A 24,619-nucleotide genomic window follows, 5' to 3' on the forward strand; every position below is an offset into this window, starting at 1 on the left:
AGATCCATCTCGGACATCGGACATCGGTGCAGAAACTGTCCGACTGAGCAAAGGATGGGGCCGACACACACTCGAGCGCGTATCTGCCTGGTGTAGACCTGCTCCTAATAGTGTAGCAAAGGGCCACAGAGAAACTGTCAGTTACTCTTTGGCCTTTTCCGCCGCAATAGTGCTTCTCCAAAACCCGCATTACGTACCCATTGTCTCTTGCGTCACGCTGCAGCCCACCCGAGTCCGAGTCTCTCCCGTATCTTCCGAGTTGTCCTGAGTCTTGGACCCCCCCGGCGCCGCCGAGGCCCACTCCCGGCACTCTCTCCCTACCTCCCGCTTGCCGAGGTCTCGGAAGGAAATTTTTGCGGCTCATCATGGAGACTGACGACGGCGTACAAGCGGACCTTCCGGGCTCCGCCGCCAACGGTTCGGAGCCGTTGGCGTGTGTGACATGCCGGTCCCGAAAGCTTAAGTGTGATCGAGTGAAGCCGGCATGTAGCCGTTGCTTGAAAGTCAAGGGAGAATGTGTGTATCCGGAATCCAGAAGGAAGCCCGCCTTCAAGCGGAAGAATGTGAAGGAGCTCGAGGAGAGGCTAGGTAATGCGCTGTCATATACTGTTCCGTCCATAGGAGCGTGTTACTGACCAATACGTACAGCTCAAGTAGAGGATCTTCTCAAAGAAGCTGCCAGCAAGGGCAATGGGGCCCTACCTTCTGAGGGTGACCTAGATAGCCGGATCAACATTGGGCTGGACGACTTCCATGTCGACATTGAGACGATCATGGCCATGCAGAATGGCACCTTTGACGACGGAACCTCCGGTTTTCACACGGGAGTGAACACGAACAAGACGGCACCGCCCTCTCAACCTGAAGCACCAAGCTTTGCCAACGCCTCGGGGGAACTCATGGGGCTGGGGCTCTCAGAAGCTCTACCCCCTTTTGAGATGATGGAGGAGCTGTATGTTGGCATCTTACCCTGTCTTTCTTTTCTGCTCTCGCAATAGCACGAGCACATCTGACTTGAGAACCAGAAATAAGAGCTTCTTTGAGAGGCAACAGCACTTCATCCCTATCATCCACCCTGGACGATATCTCCAGGCGTTCTACTCAGCACCTCATAAACGTCCGCCCATGTGTCTGCAGTATGCGGTCTGGTCCATGGCCTCCAACGGGCATGAGAAGTACAGCCAGTACCATGATATTTTCTACAAACGGGCTCGACAGTACGCGGATTCGGATGAGATGAAGGTGAGCTCTCCCTCACCCGCTGCTCTGGAAAGAACTCACTGACGCTCACACTAATGCGTTAGGGATTCGGCGAGCACTTCCTCACTATCCAACACGCGCAAGCGTGGGCCCTCATCGCGACGGACGAAGCGAGGTCTCTCTTCTTCACGAGAGCGGCTATGAGCTCCGCAAAGTGCGTACGACTCGTGGAAATGATGGGTCTTCACCGCATCGACGGCGACGGGCAGGAGATGGCGCCGACCCTTGCGCCGCCCACGTCGTGGGTTGACCTTGAAGAGCGGAGAAGGACGTTTTGGGGCGCTTACTGTATCGACTGCCACGCGAGTATTGCGACTGGGTGGCCTACTCTAATTGACCCCAACGAAGTATGATTCCCTGCATGTCTGGCCCCTTTTTCTTTTCTGTATACTGACCACAGGTAGATCACCACACATCTTCCCTCGTCCGAAGAGGCCTTCAACTCGGCCCGCGAGGAAGAAACATCAACCCTACCAGAAGCCTTTCAAGGCGCCTCGTACTCGACCTTCGCGGGCGCTGTCATCATGTGCTACATCTTCAACATGCTCCTGAAGCACGTGCACTGGGAGCGGCCCAACGACAGGCCCGCGGACGTCGAGTACGGCGAGTTCTGGAAGCGGCACAGGGACATTGACAACATGCTCTCGAGCGCCTTCATGTTCTTGCCGGAGCGCTTCCGCCTGCCGCAGAGCATGCGCGACCCCACGTCCGTCCACACGAACCTCAACCTACACGCCTCGGTGATATGCCTCCACCACGCCGCAATTGACAGGATCGAGCGGAACAAGCTCCCCGAGCCGCTCAAGGCCGCCTCAGAACTACGGCTGCGGACGGCGGCCGAGGAGGTGGTGAGCATCATCAAGTTGACGAGCCACATGAACTCGGGATATGTAAGTGAAAGCCACGTCCGCCTCGAACCCGGCTTCGGAAACGCTCATGCACTGCAGAAAAGCCCCATGGTCGCCCTGTCGCTCTACTCGGCCGCGTCGGTGTACGTGTACTCGGCGAAGTGCAACATGGATACCGGCTTCTCGACGGCGGACCTGCAGAACCTAAAGTTCATCATCAACGCCATGGAAGCAATTGGTCGGCGGCACATCATCACGCAGGCCTTTCTCCAGCAAATCTTCATGGACATTGAGCGCAACGGCCTGTCGGGCGTCATCGACCTGCCCAACCTGGCACACTACAAGAACCTCTTTGGCTGGACGTCGTCCAACATTCCCTTGCTCGCGCGGACGTCCATCTCGAAGCACACCGAGATCCAGCCGCCTTTGCCCGGCAGACTGCCGCTCGGCAACCCGAAGGGCACCGCCTACGAGCACTACCCGATCAGGGTGCAGCACGACGGCGGCTGCAATACCCCCGTCTCCATGGGCGGCACCAACCCGATGCTCGGGCCAACGCTCGGGAAATTCGACCAGCCTATTGGGATGGGGCCGCCGTCTTCATCTGCATCCGTTGATACGCGGGACATGGGGCCGAATAAACGGAAACGGACATCGGAGTCGACGACGACTACATCGACAAAGAGCCCAGATGTGACGGGCATGGCGCAAGGGGCCGCCTTTGCTTATCCGTCGGTGCCTGTGGCCTCCGGCATTGACAGCGTGGGCGGGTTCGGGTCGGGTCTCCTGCGAGGGAGCGGCATTATTGGACCAACAGCAGGAACGGCTACTTTCCCAGTCAACCTCCCGCACCGGAGTCCCGCGACGGGACAACCGTCGCCGACGTCCGTTCTCAACAAGAGCACGCCGTCGCAGTCGACGGGCGGGAGCAGCAGTAACAATACGCCGCCTGGTCTCGTGCGCGGTAGCACGTCTTCGCCGGACGATGGGAGCACCACGCAGAGTAACGTTGGTAGCGGCAGCGTTGGGGTGGGGAACGTCAATGAGATTATCGATATTACGAGCATTCAGAACGCGATGCTGAGCGGTGGCGCCGCGGGGTCCTCGTCGACATCGGCGTCAACGACGACGTGGGACTCAAGGGGCTTGCAGTATGCCCCTAGCACGGATCCGGTTTCGTTTATGAATATGAACTTTGACTCCATTCCGCCGGGTATGGGGATTGATCCGTGGACTGTGTTGGCGAACATGGACGATTTGACGTGGACTGGAGATGGAGAGGTGTCAACGGAGACAGTTACAGGAGGGTTGAATGGGAATGGAACTACCGGGTAAGGTAGGATGGAATGAGAGTGGAAGGGATGCTTGGTTCGGACTCGAGGAACGGATGGCTATGATACCGGCAATCTAGGCTTTTGTATTTGGTTTTCTGGTTTTCACGATGTTGGCTCCTGGTACAAGGCGGAGGGGCGGTGGGAGGGGGGTTCAAGATCTGATGATATCCAACGGGAAGGTGAGGTTCGGCGTCGCAAAGCAGGCACAAAAAACGCGGTAATATCTGCATCGAGGTGGCGGCGTATGAGGAAGGAGGCTTTGTTTATCTGATGAACACAACATCACGGTTACTGCTACCCTGTGGGACACGAAACGCATCTCAGTCCGTTACTATACCAACTCCACAAAACATCACCACTATACCAAAATAAAATACCTTGCGCAATAGCAGAAGAGTCAATAGTTGACAAAAAAGCTCGGGCGTTGGTTCGAACCCTATCCCTACGAAAAACCAGCGTCCCAGTTTATTCATCACCCGTTTAACCACCAGGCTACGTGGCCCCAGCAAGCTTGCGCTGTACCGGGGAGACACTCCTTCCTTCGCATCTGTGTCCTATATACCTTCTAGCTGAGGTGAGAATACCGTCAGATCCTGGTGGAATATGGATCATATGCTTGTAGGCAGGTGCCAGCGGTCTGGACCTTCCATCCCTATCCATTTATCCAAGAATCATGGCTGTCAACTAGTGAGTGACATTAGGAAGCCATATACGATATTGCGATCTGAATAATTCAGAGACTTGAGTGATCAAGGAGATCGACAGTCTTGGGCAACGAGAGTCAGTTGCGAGATAGGTTGCTACAGTCAACCAAGAGCTCCGAGGCCACTCATGCTATTGTTTTAGTTCCTCAAACGCCATTGGCTGTTTAAACGTTGCTGTCTTCGACGGTTCTGCGATCCCCTAGGCCTTGGCTATCTCACTGCTTTTGTCTCCTTCTCCTCCTAGTCCTTTTCGTGTTCCTTGGGTTTTCTTGCTCCTCCACAGCGCCTCGCTTCCTTGATTGGTGAAGATGAGTTCCTGATCGCATGGAGCTGACGGCACTTTCAAGCTCGTCAGCAGCATTGGCTGATAATACCGTCTTGCACCAGGCTTCAGCCTTTCTAAACGACTCGTGTCCAGCGGGAATCTTAGCCAGGACGCGCGCAAAAACTCTTGTAAGGAACTCATCGCCGCAAGAACCTGTCGTCGTAGGCAGTAAGAACTTGGCCCAAGACTGGCACACGTCCCAAAAGTAGACCTTCTCTTGCCCCATAATTCCTCCGAGGGTTTCTGAGTGCGACTCTCTGGCCACAGTGATATTTTCGAGCGTCTCTAAATCATTCAGCATTGCAAATAGAGTCTCCTCGTACACTGTTGGTTGTTTGAGCAGGTGCACACGGCGTATCGTGATAAAGAACCTGAGCCAAATCGGCATCTCCAATCTTTCATTCTCGTCGAACTCGATGGCCGTTGCGACTGGATTCGCTCCGTGTTCGAGCAGCGTAAGTAGAATGCGATTTTCTGCCAAGGCGAGCAAGTCGTCATCCTTCTGCCACCATTGCGTATCCGGCTCAACGGTGGGTTTAACCTCTTCTCTGCGACGACAAAACAAAAATTGCCAAGGACTTTGAAAGCAGTATCGTGCATGTAGGCCCATGTCAAGGATGTTGGGGCTATGGCCGCTCTCTAGCAGCTTCTTGAGGATCCAGCACTGGTCTGTCTTGGCCAGTGCGTAGGGCGAGGACGGTTCGAGTATCGGGTAAAGGGGAGACTCGATTCGGCTCGCGTAGGAGCCCTTGAAATATTCGTGGCTTACTGAAAGCTTCCTTTTAACGTAACCTAGAACCCCGACTTCCAAAACGCAATAGCGAAAAATACCAGTTACGAGGGAGGGATCAATCATTTTGACCTGTCCCCGTGACAGCATCCGAGGCAAGCTACTTTCCAGATTGTCTAAAAGCGCTGCCGTAAGTGCTGCCGAGCTTTCGCCTTGCATTTCGGCAAGACGCGCGTATAAAAGACCTTGCTTCAATCTCTGAGTAAAACTAGAAGCTTCCGTTGCGGGATGTTTGGACGGCGACGAAGTTTCGCTAGCAAAGGTTGATGTTTTGATCCACGCCACAAATGCCTTGAATAGCGACAAACTAAAGCAGTGGCTATTCTTCGTGTGTTCTCTCAGGAAATCATCCATTTCGCCAGTGCGGAGAAAGTCGTAGACGGTTCTGTGAAGAAACTCCATGCGGCCGCCGTTGCGTTCCAAAAGGCCTTTACAACGCCCGTTGATACGTCGTGAAACTGAGCGGTAGATCTTCTCGAGAACCTCGGGATTTGTGGGCATGAGCTTTGTATCTGCGATGTCTTTGAATGCGTAGTTCTCGTTGCCGTACTCGAAATCATGGAGGGAGAAGATCTCTATGCGCAGAGGTCCCTGTGCTTGAAGCGCGAGCGACAGCGTCCCGGCCATCTTCTCATTATAGAATGGGTCCACGCTTTTTATTATATGCCTGAAAAACTCTTGAAGATCCTCTGGAAAGATTTCCAAGCGTCTCTGTAGATCTGATAGGCTGTCGTCGTTTGTAAGGCCCTCTCGTAGCAGCCGGACTACGAGCGTGACCCAGAGAAAGACACCCTTGGACTTAAATGCAACCTCCTCGATGAGGGACATTGATGAAACGAAACTGAACTCTTCCAGAAGAACCTTCCACCTAGGATGCGCCTGGAGACGGTTTGCCGTATAGTCGAGAATGTCGTTGTAGGTAAGCTCATGCATATAGAGCTTCGAGTCCGACTTTTCCCCGAGCGCGTCTTCGAAGACGTTCCACGGTCTGCTCGAGACGCACATTTTTATAGAAGGGCTTCGAGATAGTTCTTTGAGCGTTTCGCAGACATCGATGTGGTCGCCTTCGAATTCATCCAAGCCGTCTATGAAGAAGATGATCTTGCATGATAGCTCATCGAGATGAACCCCAAGGAGTCTGAGAAAGGTTTCAAATTCAGATTGACGTGGTGCTGCCGAGGACGTTCCCCAGCCGTCAGGTATAATCTTTGAAATGAGCGCCGGCTTCCTTACTAATACACCGAATAGGAGAGATCGCAAAAGGCCTTCCAGTGACCGTTGAATCGGCGTGCCGTATATCGTAAAGTAGTGGCTGACGACAAGGAGTTTTCGCGTTCCGGCCCATGTCCTCAGGCACTCCTTCGTATCTTTGTTGTCCGCGATGTGTTTCATAAAGGTCGACTTTCCTGATCCGGGCTTTCCAGAGACCCAAAAGAGTGTGTCTTTACCCCTGAGCCAATGTCGCAGCTTGCTATACATGACCCCAGTCTGCTCTGTTTTTCTCAAGCTCCACTTGAAGGTTGTAAAATGAGCTTCAGGTATCCTCTCATATCTGCTTGTCCGGTCCATATAGTTGAGCTTGGCTAGCACTTGGGCTTCCCTCTCGAAGACCTGGGTTTCAAGCGACATCTTTGAGACACTTGCGCAGATTGTGTCGATATCTACCGATGTAGTTGTCTTCGGGTCCTGCTGCCGAATGTAGTTTCCGAGCTTCCTAATTTCTTCAATCATGGAGCCCAATCTAGAATCGTTGTGAAGCGTCCAGATCCCTCTACCAAGACGTTGAACATCATCTTGAAGAGCCGATATGCTTTCGCTATGGTCAAGCTGAGTAAAACGTCACTTAATGATGTAGGTCAGGGTATACTTACTTTGATGCTGCGCACAGCAAGAGAGTCATCGCGCGTTGACGATCGGCAATCCGCGTCCTGTATTCCTCAATTTCGCTCGATTGCCAGACTTCGGAAAGGGCAGCTCGAAAGCTGCTCCAGTGCTTTGGGCCCTTTGCCCCAATGACCTTCAGCTTGTTCATCTTTCCAAGAAGGACTTCGGAGTCTTGTTTGCAGGTGTTCGCGAACTCGGCAAGCTGTTTTCCATGTCTAGATGTAGCTTTGCTGGTGTTCGTCGACGAAGCCGACTGGGGTTGCTGAAAATTCCCATCGAAGTCGATGAGCATCCCGCAAACATCTTGAATGTGGTTATTGTTGCTACTGGTCCCTGTGGCGGATGCATGTAGTTTTCGGGCATCATTGAAAAGGCCCACAACGAATTGGGTAAATTGTAGCAAGTTGCCTGCGAGTGCCACGGCTGTCACGGGGTCCATGGTCGAAGTTTTGAGGGACCTGAGTCTCTACAATCTCGATTTTCTACCGGATCGTTCATGGGAGTGAGGTAATTTAACGTCATATCAGACGTTCAACCCAAGAAATCTAGGCAAACGACCAGGCAGATTCTTCAATATCAGCGACCTCCATTGGCTGCACCTCAATTTGATGCATGCACAGCTGACCGACTCATAGCCACAGCCACAGCCACCACCAACTCAGAAGCCAAGAAAAGAGACAGGTTCGCTCTCTCAACTCTTGCAGTGCAGTTATGAGCTGAGTCTTTTCATTAGATCCCATGAGTAATTCGCTAAGGGTCTCCGAAGCGAGATGCAGACTGTAAGGAGAATGGAGCACAAATGCATGAAAATTTCTTAAATTCAACTCAAATCTCATTGACATCGATGTTACATTCGTTTTGCGGAAAGTGCTCAGACCGAATCCATTACATGTCGAGGTTGAGATACCAATTTGTAGTACGGATACTATGAAGTTCTTATCGCCACGCTTCTCAAAAGTCAAAGAGATAAAGCCTTGAGGCAATGTGATAATTATCCCATGACGGGCCCTTGTTGAAACTCTGCAGTTCATCACACCCCGTCACACCATGCCCTCTCTCTCTCAGTTTCTCTCCGTCAACCCGACCAAGTTGCCTCAAAAGACACCTCGCCGAATGAGCAGCACCTCAACCCACGTCAATAACGAGCCCTTTGGCTACCGACCAGCAACCCAATCGGAAAACCAAAATTTCCTTCTCCCATCTCTTCGCGACCCAAATGCCGGACAATCGAAGCCTGGCTCCAACAGTATCCTTCGCAGTCACCCTGCATTCGCAAGGCGTCTGCTGCGAGGCCCCCTATCCGTGTTGGATGTCCAGCCCACCATCCTTCACTCCAACCCCTGCTCGTGAGGCTGACGGGCGTCCCTCGCCCCCACTCAACTCCTCCTCTCTAGTCCTGGGCCGTAAGACCGGAACATGAGGTAACCCCTTTTCTGAGTTTCTCCCCCTGCTCTGAATGCCCGGCCCCAGACCCCCGCGTGGGGCCGGGTACATGTACCAGGTGACGCTGCTTTCCTCATAGAAGCGATAGATGTCAACGATTACGTGATCGCCGTGTCTACTACCAGGGGAAACTCGACAGCTGTAGGGACCGTGTGTGACCAGAGAGACATGGGAAACAGCAGCCTCACCGGAGAAGATCTTGTGGTATGCAGTGTGGGCACCCTTCAACGTTTAGGGCTGGTTTGTGTATTTTGGGCGGGAAATATCAGAAAGTCTGGCAGGAAGCATGTTGGTATATTGAGTACACTGTGAACCTCTCCTAGGTATCGGGTGAGACTGACTGAACCTCATGTAGAAACCGCTCTGATTTCAACGGCTTATGAGGCCGGGGTTCTCGTTGTCTTTCCTTTTTCTTAGGGTTGGATTTATTTCGTTCGATGAGGGGCGGCCGTGAGCCGTGTATTGATACTACTACTTTCTGAGACGTGTTCTCTCAGTAGCTTATGATGAAAGAGACAGTAAAGGCGGTCACCATATGAGTCACATAAGGTAGGGTAGCTCAGCACTCGTAGAAGAATTACTTTGTGTTTCCCAAGTCGACTGGGGACTTTAGAGAAATTGATGCAACTTTGTATTTTGAGGGGCTGACACTGACTAAACTGCACGATAGCCCGAAGTAGCCCTCTTGAGCACATGCGTATGATTGAACCCCCCAGTCGATTGAGTATTTATCTTTTCGGATACAGACATTTGATTTCGAGGGACTGGAACTTCTACTGTAGTGAGCATGAAGAAGCTCTCGTCTAATGCGGTGATGTGCTGGTTGCCTCGGTCAGGTTTACCAGCCACGGATTTGGACTTAATTCAAGTATACCACTTGATGCGTCTCCTGGTTTCATATCCTTTTCTTCGCGCTTCTCCCATCGCGTCTTGTTCTCTACTTCACCGTCGGCAGTCCATGCCAGACATTGTTTGCCTTCTCTGATCTCGAACACGACGTGATAGAGAGCATCATCATCGGATTCCGGTTCATTGGCGCCTTCCTCGTGATTCTGAGCTTGGAATTTACTTCGTACCCAAGTGGTGCTAATATCGCAGCTGGTGGTCTTCTTGTGTGGCTTGAGGTAGCACACGTTGACCTCGTATGGTTGTTCTTTGGTCTGAAGTCTGTGGTCCAGTATCTTAAGTCCGGGTTCCCCGTTACTTTGATTACATTTCTGGACCACAACCCATCGATAAAAATGTTGCGCATAGTTTGAGTATACGCCGCAAAACTTCTCGAGATCGTGTTGGGCCTCAACAGCTTGCGGCTTCTCCTCGACTTTTGCAGCGTCAGACATGGCTATGAAGGTGTGGTTTGATTGAGTCAATGTTGAATTTAACGGTGCGGGATTGCGAGACGTCTTCTTAGATGGTGAATACTCGCTGGGAAGACGGCTATCTCGGGGCTTTAAATAGAGAAGGCATCATATCCTCTGTTTATGATGCCTAATCTTCATGTCCTCGAACAGCATCTTCGACTTGTCGCCTAATAGTGGCGGTAAAGGTGGGTGAGGTGGTGAACCGTTCCTTCACATCAAAGGACTTCTTTGCTGAAGGATACGTGTGGCCGCTCCTGTTCAGAGGTGCTTGCCAAACAACGGAGGAGAGAAACACGAGGTTCTGAACATATAGAACAAAGACTGAAAAATCATGGGAAGTGTGCTCATTTGAACCGCCGTCGCCAATAATCGGCAGATGAAGCATAGTTGCATGTTCAAAAATGATGTTCTCTATGGCTCACCTGTTGGATAGAGCCTCCAATAGCTGCCATGGTACTTTATGTTCCGTGTCACCAAAAGTCTAGATGGATAAATCTCTTCCGAGAAATCACCGATATCCCCACCTTCCCAAACTGCAACATACAGCCATTTCCAGGGGGAAACCGGGATTCCGATATTCCATAACTTAGAAAAGTCAATGAGATCTGGAGTAGTAATTTTGTCCGCTTCAACCAGCGAAATTCTGGTGTTGAAATTCTGGTGTTGTATGTTTCCTATTATTTCCGGTGATGTAGGATCTTGGGCGGGACCATTTCGGGAGACGCCATGATCGATGCTTCTGACCCTCGATTCTATGACGTCCTCTACATCGATAAAATGGTTGTTAGGGTGTTGGTTGCCCTCGTAATGCAGAGCTATCACCCTTAGAATTAACCCAACGATGGAGGGCCTCTCCGCCTTCAGTGATACTGGTCTTAAAGCTTCAAGTCCTGCTATCTTTCTCCATAGCGAAAATTCAGCCCTAGAGAAACATCGATCATACCAGAAATGGCAATGAAAAATGATGCCAGCATCCTTTTCGCTACGAGGAACGATATGCTCGATGCACGCGAGTGAGTTGGTGGCTGATGGCAGGCTTTCAGGTTGCCTTATTTTACCTTGGGTCGTGAGAAAGATGGGTGGAGGGGTAAGAAGCGGGGGACCGACATCAGCTTCCGTGACGGCACATTTACCCCGCATAAGTGGGTACTGGAACGGGGGACGGCGCCTTCGGTCTGGACTTCGAAGACACGGGTGTACATGTCCTCAGCCAGTCTCAAAGGTGCCGCAACGGCTTTGGTGGGCCTGGGTCAGGTCTCTGACACCCGCGGACTGGCCATTTGCGGGCCCGGAGTGGCCAGCTGCTTCCCGACGTCCACAAGATGAAGTCAACGGGTGTGGCCATCTGTATCTCAAATGATATCTAGCAGCCCTCAACTACGATTGCAACATTACTACAAGTGACTCTTTATAAACCGGGTACCACCACTAGATGATCTTTCCGCTTCATCATCTCGAAGCGCCCATTCCCATTTGTCGTATCTCTTTGGCCAAATTCCGTTCTTGCCAGGAGCGAGAATGCCGTTCGGATCCAGCGCATTCTTGATTGTTTCATTTAGCTTCATCTGGGCATTGTTGTTGAAGTTATACGTGTTTGCGATCTGGTCCATCAACGCTAGATGTGTTCTGTACTCGCCCCAACCACGTTCCGCACAGTCCTGGATCAGTTGCCGGATCAGCCATCGCGCTTTCAAGCGCTGCTGAGGGTCTTCGCGGTTGAAGACAATGCACACAATGTGGTCTGCCAAATATCTCAGTGTCATGGTCCCGAGGCTGCTGGTCTTGGAGTAATAGAGGGCTACTAACGCATTTCTCGCATACCAATGGTGAAGGTGCCAATGAAGTCGAGCCCAGCCTCTGCGAACCTGCGCTTTGTGACCTCGTATTGGAGCTTGGCGTCCGTCCCAGAAATTTTTGTGATGGGCGAAAAGAATAAATGCGCGCCGTTTGGTAGCCAGCTAGTACAACAATGATCAGTCAAGTGGACAACATTGAGTGGTGATATCAAGGTCAGGATAGGCAAGATATGCCAGGATGTTGACAAGCCACATACCTCACCCATCGAAGCTCGTCCAGGGAAGGAACGCCTCTCAAGGTCTTCTCCCTTGTCTTCAAGACGCTGTATGGCTCATCTCGATCCTCCGCAAGAAAGAACTTTGAGCCGGGAACCTTTAGGAAAGCGGACTTGATGGTATCGAGAAAGAATTTCCGCACAGGCTCCGGGCCCTATGGCGATGGGAATTAGCCATTGTTTCTGCAAACAGCGCCCGAAATGATCTTAAAGAGGTTCTTTACATAGACAGCACCATAGAAGTTCCAGCGACCAAGATTCAGTCTGGCTGCGATCGCATCAAGGTCTTCATCGGATAGTGGTTCGGTCTTGTTCGTGTAAGAAGCCTTATTCCCAGCTACGGCGGCGTCCAGAAGTAAATGGCGAATGGTGGGCACGTTTTGAATGACTGTTTGCTGTGGGCATTGATTCTCGTCAGTCTCCGTAAGTCGATCAATTCATAGAGAGACGGAAATGTTCAACTTACTAGGCGCAACGGTCTTATAATATCCACGATTTCTGACAGGTCATCCTCGCGAGGGAATATGATCATGTAGGCTTGATATCCCCCAGGATTCGGCATCAACTTTCACGGTTACTGTTAGCACTTGTACCCTTGGCCAAAGGTCAGGCCACTGAGGAGAAAGATATGGTTGACTGACCCACACTCCCATTTTGACAACGATGCCAAGGCTGCTCTGGGAAAAGATTCCGTCGTTGTAAGGGCCAAATCCATAGTTGAACAGCTGCCAAGCAGAATTTGCCTTCTGTTCATGGGGCGGAAGGTCTGAATTTCCTGAAGACGGGTCCGGAAGCGCTCCCATGCCAGTGCGGATGAGGGTGCCGTCGGGGAGAATGACCTCCATACCGCAATGCATCATGAAGTGATCTGTTGAACGTCAGAGATATGATCAACTGAGTGCAACAGACCTAAGACTAAATCTTACCTCCGTAAGGCGCTGTAAGATTTCCAAAGTGATCAGCCTACAAAGTCTGGGACAGGATTAAGGCCAACACTCAACGCTTACTGTAACCGACACCTCTCTCAAGAGTGTTCCCTATGTACGTCAGTCAAGGACTATAAGTAAGCAAGCCGTGATTGCTACCAATAATTGAGCCGCCTCCAAGATCAGGTACCTAAATCCATAGTCAGAAATACGATTTCATAATCCTTGCAAAAGAAGAACTCACATCTAGCCACAAGTGTTTGCTGAGGCCAGTCTTGACAAGATGCTCATATAGACCAGCAAAGGTAACCCCAGGCTCGACAAGAGCGTACGCCCCATCGACATTTACCTCGAGGACCTTATTCAGATGCTTTCCGAGTTCTATGCCGAGACTGCCTGGAACTCGCGGTGCTGCGCCGCCGTATCCCGTGTTGCGGCCAATGGAAAAGGGCCAGACGGGCATCTGCAGCTGGTTGCAAAGCCGCATCACATCTTGGACTTCGGGGACAGACCTGGGATTGACGATGGCGCACGACACGAAAAAGTCTCTCTCGTAGACGGCGTGCATGTCGTGGGACTTGCATGGGTTGACGTAGTCTCCGTCGGCCAGCTCCTTGTCTGCCGAGATGATGTCGAGGTTCTCTGCCCCTACGATTGGGACTACGGACTCGACGAAATGCTCAAAGTCATTGGCATTCCAGCCGGGAGGAAGACGGCGTGGTTGAGGGAACGGCATTTTGTATGTCGCCGAAGTATCCGGCCAGCAAGTGCTGTAAGATCGCTTGTTGGTGCGTGGCGCGATGAATTGGTATCAAAGCAAGGAAGAAAGAGCTTAGTAGTAACGCTATCACTCATGGTACCACAACGCGTTCATGTTGTCTTATAGTTACAGATTGAACATACTTCAAGTGCTTCAAGTCCTACCTGCGGTTACAACATCCGCCCCAATCCCGGGGCCGAGGTCATGAGCCTGCCGATGCAGCACACCCTCTCGGGATTTTCCCCACACAACTCCGCATCGAAACCGCCGCTCTACTGCTCGTGTAAGTGAAACTATCTCCGAGTGCGGGGCACCGGTAAGCTCTCACCACCATGTTTGTCGCTGCCAGTTCAGTCAACGAAGCCTCTTGCGGTTGGCGTCCATCGATTGAAAAAATGGGGTGCGAGATCCAAAGCGTTCCCCGTGGGGTGTGGAGTTTGCTCCGATGTCTCTCCATTGAGCTTGCCGGCAAACTCCACATCCCACGGGGAACGCTTTGAATCTCGCACTAATCCCCTGGCGATACGTTCCTATACAACATGCTTTCAGGAAAGCCACTATGGCTGATCAACCATATCCAGTTGAGAGTACTGCCCAGGGTGAATCTTCCATATAAGTTTATGGTGTATTCGCGCAGCAGTATTACGGAGTTGTCAAAGGAAGCCTCTATCTTGGTATCAAACGGACTCACCCATGTGAGCTTATATTTCCAAATCTGATCAGTACTATCCACGCAGCAAAAACAATGAACTTGTTTTCGACACAGTCTCTGAGCCTACCACGTGATGGTTATATGTCCTCTGCGAAGGACATTATGGGTAGTTGGAGTTATGTGATGGTGTTTGCGGTTGTTCTACTCCTCTGGTTCTCTTCGACCATATATACCGTGTTTTTCCATCCTCTCAGCAGTGTCCCAGGGCCATGGCTGGCCCGTTTCAGCGAGGCCTGGAGATCCCACAAGTACTTCCGAGGGACATGGCACCAAGATGTCGTCCTGTTGCACCGGAAGTACGGGAAAGTCGTCCGAATTGCCCCAAACGAGTTGAGCATTGTCGATGAAGCCGGTCTGAAAGCACTATACGGCCATGGTCAGAAAGTTGTCAAGGTCAGGAACCCGAGCCCCAACCAGAAGCTTGCCAATATGTGAAGTCTGTTATCTGACTGTGGATCACAGAGCAAATGGTACGACACTTGGACCGTTCCCAACATGAGTATGAGTTTCTTCGCCGTCAGGGACATCAAGACTCATCGGCATCTGAGGTCTCGCGTCTCGTCCGGGTACTCCATGACGGCCATTCAATTCATGGAGCCCTTGATACAAGATGTTGCAAACTCCATGTGGCAGAGAATGGGAGAGTTTGCCGATAGGAATGTTCCGGTTCGCATGGACGAGTGGGCAAACTACTTCGCCTTTGACGTGGTTGGCAGCCTAGCTTTGGGAGGCCCTATCGGTTTCATAGAGAAGGGAAAGGATGTTGACGGCATCATCCGGTCAATCCACGACGGCTTCTGGCTCATGGCAAACATGGGCAACATGTCACTTCAAATGACGTGGTTCAACAACCGCATAGCGCAGTGGGCCCTTAGGTCGTTTGGCGGCGAACGACTCCAGGCTTTCTCCAAATTTGTGGACTGGCTCGAAGTCCGCGTTGACGAGCGCTACCGCGATGGCCTCGGTTCTCAACGGCGAGACATGTTGCAGCTCTTCATCGACGCCAAGGACATGACAGGGCAGCCGGTTACGAAAGGCGATGTGATGATGGAAGGTGTCAATATCCTGGGTGCTGGAGCAGATACGACGACCATTGGCATTCTTTCCGCGCTGGGCTCGCTTCTTCTTCATCCCGAAGCGATCGTTCGGCTCCAGGCAGAGATCGATGAAGCGTATTGCTCTCTGGGACTTGAGAAGACAGGGCGAGACATCGAGTTCTTAGAGTCGTCTAAACTGCCGTTCCTATCTGCCGTCATCAAAGAGAGTACGAGACTGCACCCTTCCATTCAGTATCAACTTCCCCGCATGGTTGGTCCCGGAGGCTTGCAACTAGATGAAGTGGTAGTGCCGGAAGGCACGGTCTGTGGCATAAGTCCCGCTTCGATGAACAGGTCGATGGAAATATTTGGCCCAGACGCCGATGAGTGGAAGCCTGAGAGATGGATTGCGACTGATGCAAACCATGAAGAAAAGATCAAGTATTGGAACTCCCATTTAACAACGGTAAGAACACGTCCGAATCTCCTCCCTATGTAGCAATCAGAGAGGGCAGCAAAAGGTGGCTAACGCAACTACAGTTCGGCATGGGAAGCAGAAGCTGCGTAGGGAAGAACTTGGCCACGGTTGAAATGCACAATTTCATAGCGCAGTTCTTTCGTAGGTTTGATGCTTCTTTAGTGGATCTGGACCGCCCCTGGCAAACAAAGACGCAATGGTTTGCTTTTCAGAGGAACTTCTGGGTACGCGTACAGCGTAGACATTGATCTAGATCGGTGACTAGTATTTAGCTTTCGGTGGGAAAATAGATTCACTCGGACAATGAGGATCCTCCAGATCAGCCCATACATAGGCATCGCATGAAGTAGTGGTATCAAACAACTGAAGTTAGGCACAAGAAACAGATCAAAAGCCTTGCATTCGAGTCTCTGGCCAAACTCATGCTGCTCATGTCGAAGAAACATAACTCAGGTGAGGTGCCGAAATAAAGATACACACTCGAAAGACAGTGTGGCCAGAAATAGCCGGCCCTTCACGCCCCCTCTCTGCCGATCCTCCCGGCAAGGCGCGGTTCCCCGCAGATCCACATTGGGGAATGTCTGGGGAAGCAAACGGTATTTCATGAACATGTTGCCTTGAAGAGCCATCACCCCCGATCACCCACGCGTAGTGTCTATTCGGCGCCCCATGATCCCCGACACTGATAATTTTATCAGTCATGGCTTCCAGAACGCTGTCTTCTTCTGCTACCTCTGGCATCACATGCCAAGTGTGCGACCGAAAGTTCACACGTCTCGAACATCTTCAACGCCACGAAGTGATGCGTATATAAGCCCAATCTCCCATAATCCACGCTCGATCAATGGAAATTCTGACGTTTAGGTTCCGCCACAGACAGTACCAATCGCCCATTCAACTGCCATTTCTGTTCGCAATCTTTCGGGCGCAGGCAAGTAAGCCTATTTCGTGTAGAGGAACGACTATACTAAAGCCCAATTGCTCTCGGAACAGAGACGTTCTCAAGCGTCATTTCAAGGCCTGCAAAGAGAGGCTTCGGGCCGATGTAGAGATTCCGCAGCTTACTCAAAACACCAGAGGCAAGAAGAAGACAGCCTGCGATCGTTGCAGCCATCGGAAGCGAGCTTGCAGCTCTCAGTGGCCATGTCGAACTTGTCTAAAGGACAACAGGCCTTGCACGTATACAGCACAGATTGCCAACGATGAGAATCATAGTTCAGCTGCGCATGATACACACCAGGATACATCACCTATGATAGACAAAATCCACGGCGATGTTAGATCGGGTGCTCTGACGGAACGAGCCATGGCCCAAGAATCTCCAGCCCCAATCGCACCACTCGATGCGCGCGCTTCCAGCGACGGCCTATTTTACATGCCTGCGACTGAAGGCGGCATTCTAGATACATATCTAGACGAGCCTCTAACCAACGAGTTAGGCCTAGATGATCCCTTCCATTATCATGCTGAGGAGCCGTCCGACTTGCTCATTCCTGACCTGGTCTACTCTACATTCGACTTCCCATACGAGACCCGGACACATAACACGACCAAATATCACTTTAATTACATGAAAAGGTTTACCAAGTTCGCGGGTCTGGCGCAATCCTTTGAATGTGGCTCGCTCCAAGAACGACAGTCACTACTCCAGCAGATCCGGAGACCAAACCTGAGGTGCGATGGTCGCAGTTGGGACAACTACTTGCGCTCGGTATTTCCCCTAACCGCAGAAACTGAGATATCATGGCGCAGTAGCCAGACCCCTTCTGTCTCGCTCTCGACCGAATCCCAATACAGCCTTAATAACCGGCCTGACGATCAACTCTCCAGGTTCCAAGTGGAGGAGTCTCTTAACGTGACGTCCAAGATTGTCGCAATGCTTAAAGACATCACCATCAGCAAACCAAGAGGCAGCAAAATCAACATCTCCTGGTCCGGCTCCATCGAATTTTCCTGCCACAACTTCTTCTCCCCTCAAAGACTGCAAGACAACCTCGAGCTGTTCTGGTCGTGTTGGTATCCCAACTGCCCCATCATTCACAAACCGTCCTTCTCGACCTTCAATGCATCACCCTTGCTCATCGCTGCCATGGCCGTCCTGGGAGCATGTCTCTCTCCGTCGCCGAGCGTCCGCGCGAACGCCAACATCTGGTTCAACAGTGTAGAGGAACTCGCCTTCCTCGACGAGGCTCTTCTTGACGAGTCTATCACTGTTGACGATTCCGTCTCATGTGACGATGACGCGGTCTATAGGCGCCTCGAAGCGATTCAAGCTGCCTACTTGGTTTGTCTGATACAGTATTGGGAGGGTGTGAAACCGAGTAAACGTCGTATTCGGAGGAATAGGTACGCTGTTGTCTTGGATGTAAGTCAGATCCAAATCTTGCACAATAGTCCACCCGTTACCAGCTAACCGCCCTTCTGTCAGGCAGCAAGAGACTTTGGTTTGGATGATCTTACTCGTCATAAGCTGCCGGTTGAAGATTCCTCCACTTTCAGCTGGAAAAGGTTCATATTACTGGAGATGCTTATTCGGTGAGTTTACCACATAGGATGCATGGAGCTCCCAAGAAGGCAAGCAGAGTCTGATGTACGACAAAAAGAACAGGGACCTACATCTTCCTACTCGATGGTGCGTTTGTCATCTTCCACAACTCGCCTCCGAGACTCGTCGTCGCAGAGATGAGAATGAGTCTCGTCTGTCCCGACTCCTGCTTCCAAGCGTCCTCTCAAGAAGAGTGCTTCGTCATCCTACATAATTGGACCTCGAGCGAACCGAGACAAGCTCAGATGCGGGTCGTCGATCTCGTCGAGGCCATGTGCAACAACCACCTCAGCGACGAAGAAACTTGCCAAGGCCTAGCGGGTCTCAGCATGCTGAACCTGTTCACGGCCATCACTGGTATGTACCTTACTTCAATTGAGTCTTTCCTTTCAATGGCACTTCAGGTGTTGTTTACACGCAAACGAGGGCAGATGCTTACGCGATATAACTTAGCATTACACACCCTCGGATTCCACTACGAGGTATCTCTCGCGCCCAACAGCGGGTCGTGGCACCTTCAGATGGGGCTGAACCGATGGATCTCGCTCTACGAGCAGGCCGACAGCTGGGTTGTTGAAAATTCACCCGGTCTCCCGCTGTGCGACGAAATGTGGCGACGGCTGGGTTTCATACGCCACGCAAAGGAGTTTTGGATGCTCGCTCAGCTGATGCTGGATAAGTCACAAGTCGAGTTGAACACGGCTGGCCCAAGTGGCGGGCCGTTTGACAAGACCCGAGGTACGGTGTATGACGAGAATACCATGGATTATGTTCACAACTTGGTGCAAAGTCTTGGAGACTTGAAGATAGCTTAGGATATCGGGTTTGCAATGTCTATATTGTCACTACGCTGAAGCCATCGTTTCCTGTCTACATGCCCATACCATCTCTCGGCTTGGACCAATACGTTAGAGCACTCTGGGCCTCATGAAAGTGTAGCGCAAATGTCTGGCTGTATACTAGGAGTTCTCCTCAAGCCTACCATCGATCTGCTATAGCGTTGGTCCTCCATCTACTGGAATAAGCCATAGAGAGGTGAACCCCGAGACGTGCAGAGCATTCCACTCGTGACGCGTCTCCTTGAAGAAAGCTCTTCGACGACTTGCCGATAATCCAAGACGACTGAATTTGATGTTTCTATGTTCATCGAATGCCGCTTCCATCTGCCGTGAGTTGTGCCTCCAAGCAAGGGTGTCATGTGTGTTGACAACACCACGGCGGCATTTTCCCCACCCCAGCGGCAGATGGGTCTTCAACCACGACTCAGAGTCCCATAGGAAGAAGCGTCACCACCTGTGAGTAGATTACCGAGGTTGAAAGTCAACTCAGAAGTATGAGCCTTAGTTGAGAGCCGGGACCAATCTAGAAATAGCGTCAAGTGGCGCTGAATCGAATGAGCATCACCTAACTCTGAGCTTCAAGAGCTCCCTCCTCTTGACAGACTACCACATACGACCATACCCATTGGAAAATTCGGGATCCCGTCCGCTCTCCCATAGACAAGCCAATGAGGGCCGGATTAGTAGTTGGGTCGGTGACGACCAGCGAATACCTGGTGTTGTATGTTTTTTGAAGTTGTGTTTTGTGAAGCTATCGTCGTTTTGTCGTGGTTGGTGACGATGGAAAGTGTGGGCGGATGTGGTGGGTTTTGGTGGTGGTGGCCGGTGGGGGTTTTGGCTTCTCCAACTTTCAAGTACGTACTATGTTTCTCCAATTATCATGCTAGCGCCGGCTTGGGTCGCATATGCCCAGTCGATCATATGGTGAAAGCGAATGGGTAGTGGGTAATAAACAGTAAATAAGTTTCAACCATATCTGTCTCGCAGCGTTATGAGTATATTCGATCACTTAGACAGATCAGCTGTTGCGCTTTCCGGCGCTGCAGAGGCTCCACTGCGCTCAATTACTTCTAAATCGAGTAAGGCTGCCTACTAGGTACCTAAGGTAGTACGAGGTGGCAGTGGAGCTTACGTGTAAGCTCGCACTGACACCAGTGACCACTCCCGAGACATCTAGAACCGCAGACCAGCGAGAGCACTACTATATTGTGCGTCTCCTGTTCGATTTCCGCCCTCGAGAGATGGAACTCTACTTTGACACATGAACATCTATGCCGGCACACTCAAATGAAGATCAAGCGTGAGGTCGGTCCGCTGGATCACCGCAGGAGACGGACGCGTTGTCAGCCATGCGCTAGAAGGCGCATCAAGGTAAGTACCTATGAAGGATCCATTCTCGCACATGGCGTTACTCGAACTCGCACATAACAATCATAAATAAGTGTCAAGGAGGTCCTCCCTGCGAGTACTGCACTCGAACCAAGAAAAGTTGCCTGCCTCAGGCTACATCTACGACCGAAGTGCACTTCATCAACCCCGAGTCCTCTGAAGAAGGCATGCAAGTCGCTAGACTGCTGACACAAGTCAACTTACACAGCGATATCCTCTACCTTGACTATTTTGATCTATTCATGAAGCGTTGTCTATTCACAGACGAGTTCAACGGCCTGGCTGCCGACCTCTTACCCCTGACCCAAACATGCTTGCCACTCGTGCAAGTAGTGACAGCGATCGGCGCACTCGAAGCCAGCAGACGAGCAACTGTTAGGTCCTCTCGTTATCAGCAGTCACCTTACACCGTTGCCTTTCTGTCCTACGGGGAAGCCATGAAGACGCTTCGAGCTCGACTGCAGGTATCAGACGCGTTCCGCTGCGGTGGAGTTCTCTGGTGTACACTGCTTCTCGGGCTATTCGAGGTGACATACTCTAGTCATTGTTTGCTCTTTTTCGAGTCGTGTTTACTGATTGGTAGTCAAAGTTAATGACTGAAACTTCTGGAGACATGTGGGCTAAACACATGCTCTACGGGACGGCTAGAATCATCCAGAGCATAGCAGCAACGAGTCGGTCGTGTCAACTTGATAAGAGACTCTTTGGAGCATTTAGGTCGCTAGAAGCAAACCGAGCGATTCTGTACGGCGAAAATACGTTCTTGTCGCAGGAGCCGTGGTTAAAGTCTCGACGAGAGCTTGTCGCAAACCCGGGAAGTCAAGTAGAGACAATCTTCGACCTCCTGATCGAGATCTCTTCCTTTAGTAAAGCGTAAGTAAGCCTCATTCTTATTAAATCTGAATCGAAGCTCAAAACATGGATAGGTTCTTCGACCGTATCGAGTCAGTTTCGGACACACTACGACCTGGGCACCCGGCGATACACGCTCTTGCTGAGCGAGGTCGGTGTTTCCAGCAGCGACTTCGCAGCTGCCACGACCAAATGACACCGCGTCATAGTCACAATGATCCATATTGCATGCTGGCTATATCAAACAACCATGCTCTCCAATTGTTTTTGTGTAAAAACTATACCTTTTACGCATGTTGGGAGGGGCAAGACATCCCCTCGCTAGCAGCACACGAGATTGAGGCACATGTGAACGCTGTGGTAGGTCTGTCAGATCACATACTCGAACGTTCTAACATGCCGGGCGTGTTACTTTTGTTCCCTCTCCGAATGGCCGGAGCAAATACAAGCCAGTCTTTACAAAAGGATGAGATTATGAGATTGCTTGACAGAATAGCAACAAAAGGGTTCGCAGTTTCGGGAAGGATCAAGAGGGATTTACAGGAACTGTGGGAATACCAGCACGCGGAAAGGGCATGGGACGACATCTAACATTTATTAAATGCACCGAGCAGGAGCATCTCTGCGCCAAAGAAAAAAGTTGCCGGATTAATGTAAAGTACAGCAAGCCGACTGTACATGACGCGAATGTCGAAGCCCCGGATAAATGTGGTTCAATCTCACTTTGCCTGAATATTGAAGAACTCCATGATCACCCGGGTTCGTAGGTCGGGGGCAAAGTAGTCGTAGCCAACGACGATATTGCACTCATTGACGTAAACCGTCACGGGAATGGCACCCTGGTACATGATACTCCACTAAACAAATGGTCAACCCGACGGTTCACGGAAAAGAAATCAATATGGCAGAGGTCTCTTACCGCGGCAACAGGCGACGGCACAAAATCTCGCCGTATCAGTCCTTCATAGACGGCTCCAGCTTCGACGAGAATATCATCCCGAAAAATAGGAAAATTCGAGTTCACATAACCCCTCCACACGCTCGGGGTGGTGGAGTTCCATCCATATGTCGTCAACGTGTTGTCCACTAGCCCCGACTCGCTAACGTTGGAATAGTCGAACGACGACCACGAAATCTGACCCTCGTAGGCTTCGCCCACGCGGACAAAAGCTCCGGAAGGGAAGTTATCGATGTAGCCAGTCGTGATGTGTGACAGGTTCGCATTCCTAGCTCTCGCGATTAAAAAGAATGTAACGTTGTTACCGGTCGGGAAAAAGTTACCATTTATGCTGAACAAAACTAGCCTGGTAATCTGGTTTGATCAGAGGTGGCTGTGGCTGTTCGAAGCCGGCAGAGAAGGTAATCATGGACGGCGGGAAGGCAGGGCACCCATGGGATGATGGGAGACAGGTTGCCCAAACTGCTGTCGCGGCAAGGGCAGTGAGAAGAGAGTTGAAGGATTGCATTGTGAAGTATGACAAGATTGTGGATGAGATGCTTGAATGTGAGGATGTTGAGTGTTCTCATCTCCCTCATGTCTAGACATTTTCTCCCCTTTATATACATCACGAGCATGTTACTTCTTCAGCATCGCTATTCAAGTGCGTTCTATGACTACCAATTCGGGATAGCTGACTCCACTCACTAGGAGCGCGGCTGTGCAACATGGCGACTGGATATGCTGCAAGACGCGCTCGATTGGTTCCAGCCATGTTCGAGAAAGAAAAAAATCATATGGAGAAGGAGTGTCAGCCTGCCTGACGGTGGTCATCGAACGATGATGAACATATTTCTATTGGATCAGCCTCGTGGTGACATGTGTCTACTCACCACGAAGACCGTTCAGCATAACTAAACCACCATTTATCCAGCTACCATAAAGCTAGTTCGTCTTCTTCTCCTCGTCCTTGGGCACGTATGTCTGCCAAGATTTGTCGCCCATAATGCCATCAATCCTGTTCAGCTTGGCCACCACATCCGCACGGTCTGTGAGGTGCCTCTTGATGTGACCGTGGTTTGGTAGAGAATAGCTAGGGCAGAACGGCGTCAGAAAATAACAGAAGAACGAGGGGTGAAGAAATATTGACTTACTCGCAGGCACAACGACCCACGGAGCATTGAAACCAATGTAGTAGACCCAGAAGTACAGGAACTCGGGTCTGCTGTGCGATACTCCGTTGGAGTAGAGCTCGATCAAGCTGGTTGAGTAGTAGAGCACGACGCCGTACAGGTGCCCGACACTCATGATAATCTGAAAGGGGTAACGCAACTGGTTCCGCTTGGCAGTAGCGATGACAATGGCCCAGCAGAGGGGGCCCCATACGAGCTGGAATCTTGGTCAACATCGGGCTCTTTCAAAATACCAAGAAGCAGCGCGACTTACTACTGTGAAGGACTCAACACAGAGCATAAATGGATCGGAGGTCAGGTAGCGAGAGTCGGAGAGTGCATACTCCTTCCACAGCTGGCCGAAGAGACTTTGGTCACTGGCAAGGCTCTTGTGGTTGAGGATGAAGTATCCTGTGGAAACGTTAGATGGACTGAGAGAAACCGCAGAATCGCGAACACACCTTCGAAGAAACAGTGTACCCTAACCCTAACCCTAACCCTAACCCTAACCCTAACCCTAACCCTAACCCTAACCCGAACCTCTACCGCCTAACCAGACGGTGTCAGCTTTGCAGAAGACCTGGCCCGAGCTTGTCTCGGAAAAGGCCTCCGTTTTCATCCGGTGCCTCGGCGCACGAGCCACCGCCTTGATTACGTGACCGGAGTTTTAGACCGGAGCTTTCCCCTGTGGAATGTCCGTGTTGACCCGACGGCCAGACCATTGCACCGACTCCGGGTGGGGCAGGCCCACAGTAGGTGGAACATCGTACGACGACCCACCGGCGGATTGCAGGTTCAGCGCGTATTTAACCAACCGCCGCCCACCACTCTGCATTGTTGGAATGCAGGTGAACGGCACAGCTGCAGGAACCCAGACAGCAATCGGAGGGACCAGACCTCCGACTCATGCTTAAAGGGAACCAACAGCTTGGCGTGCTACTTACCCAACAAG

General features: G+C 51.3%; 5 protein-coding genes across 5 annotated transcripts; 3 read left to right on the forward strand and 2 right to left on the reverse strand.

Moving 5' to 3' along the window:
- Nucleotides 1-365: 365 nt before the first annotated feature.
- Nucleotides 366-3,443, forward strand: HER10_EVM0009780 (uncharacterized protein; the record flags this gene model as incomplete). Its single annotated transcript, XM_035479255.1, has 6 exons — nt 366-588; nt 649-952; nt 1,026-1,242; nt 1,305-1,607; nt 1,665-2,150; nt 2,208-3,443. The coding sequence occupies 6 exons, from the start codon at nt 366-368 to the stop codon at nt 3,441-3,443; spliced, it is 2,769 nt and encodes a 922-aa protein (XP_035334288.1).
- A 7,900-nt stretch (nt 3,444-11,343) lies between these two features.
- Nucleotides 11,344-13,682, reverse strand: HER10_EVM0001854 (vanillyl-alcohol oxidase; the record flags this gene model as incomplete). Its single annotated transcript, XM_035471589.1, has 8 exons — nt 11,344-11,690; nt 11,756-11,907; nt 12,003-12,175; nt 12,245-12,415; nt 12,487-12,585; nt 12,662-12,888; nt 13,079-13,136; nt 13,191-13,682. 8 exons carry the CDS (start codon nt 13,680-13,682, stop codon nt 11,344-11,346), a joined length of 1,719 nt encoding a protein of 572 aa, XP_035333756.1.
- A 769-nt stretch (nt 13,683-14,451) lies between these two features.
- Nucleotides 14,452-16,181, forward strand: HER10_EVM0009921 (uncharacterized protein; the record flags this gene model as incomplete). The annotated part of the gene is made up of 3 exons (XM_035479392.1): nt 14,452-14,757; nt 14,881-15,921; nt 15,996-16,181. The coding sequence occupies 3 exons, from the start codon at nt 14,452-14,454 to the stop codon at nt 16,179-16,181; spliced, it is 1,533 nt and encodes a 510-aa protein (XP_035334301.1).
- Nucleotides 16,182-17,809: 1,628 nt separating this feature from the next.
- On the forward strand, nt 17,810-19,293 carry HER10_EVM0006965 (uncharacterized protein; the record flags this gene model as incomplete). Its single annotated transcript, XM_035476533.1, has 3 exons — nt 17,810-18,242; nt 18,542-18,835; nt 18,932-19,293. The coding sequence occupies 3 exons, from the start codon at nt 17,810-17,812 to the stop codon at nt 19,291-19,293; spliced, it is 1,089 nt and encodes a 362-aa protein (XP_035334086.1).
- A 4,147-nt stretch (nt 19,294-23,440) lies between these two features.
- Nucleotides 23,441-24,389, reverse strand: HER10_EVM0008427 (emopamil binding protein; the record flags this gene model as incomplete). The annotated part of the gene is made up of 4 exons (XM_035477950.1): nt 23,441-23,544; nt 23,650-23,884; nt 23,942-24,078; nt 24,248-24,389. The coding sequence occupies 4 exons, from the start codon at nt 24,387-24,389 to the stop codon at nt 23,441-23,443; spliced, it is 618 nt and encodes a 205-aa protein (XP_035334193.1).
- Between the last annotated feature and the right edge of the window lie 230 nt (nt 24,390-24,619).

Source organism: Colletotrichum scovillei (genome assembly GCF_011075155.1).
Source record: "Colletotrichum scovillei strain TJNH1 chromosome Unknown Contig00005, whole genome shotgun sequence".
Taxonomy (NCBI): domain Eukaryota; kingdom Fungi; phylum Ascomycota; class Sordariomycetes; order Glomerellales; family Glomerellaceae; genus Colletotrichum; species Colletotrichum scovillei.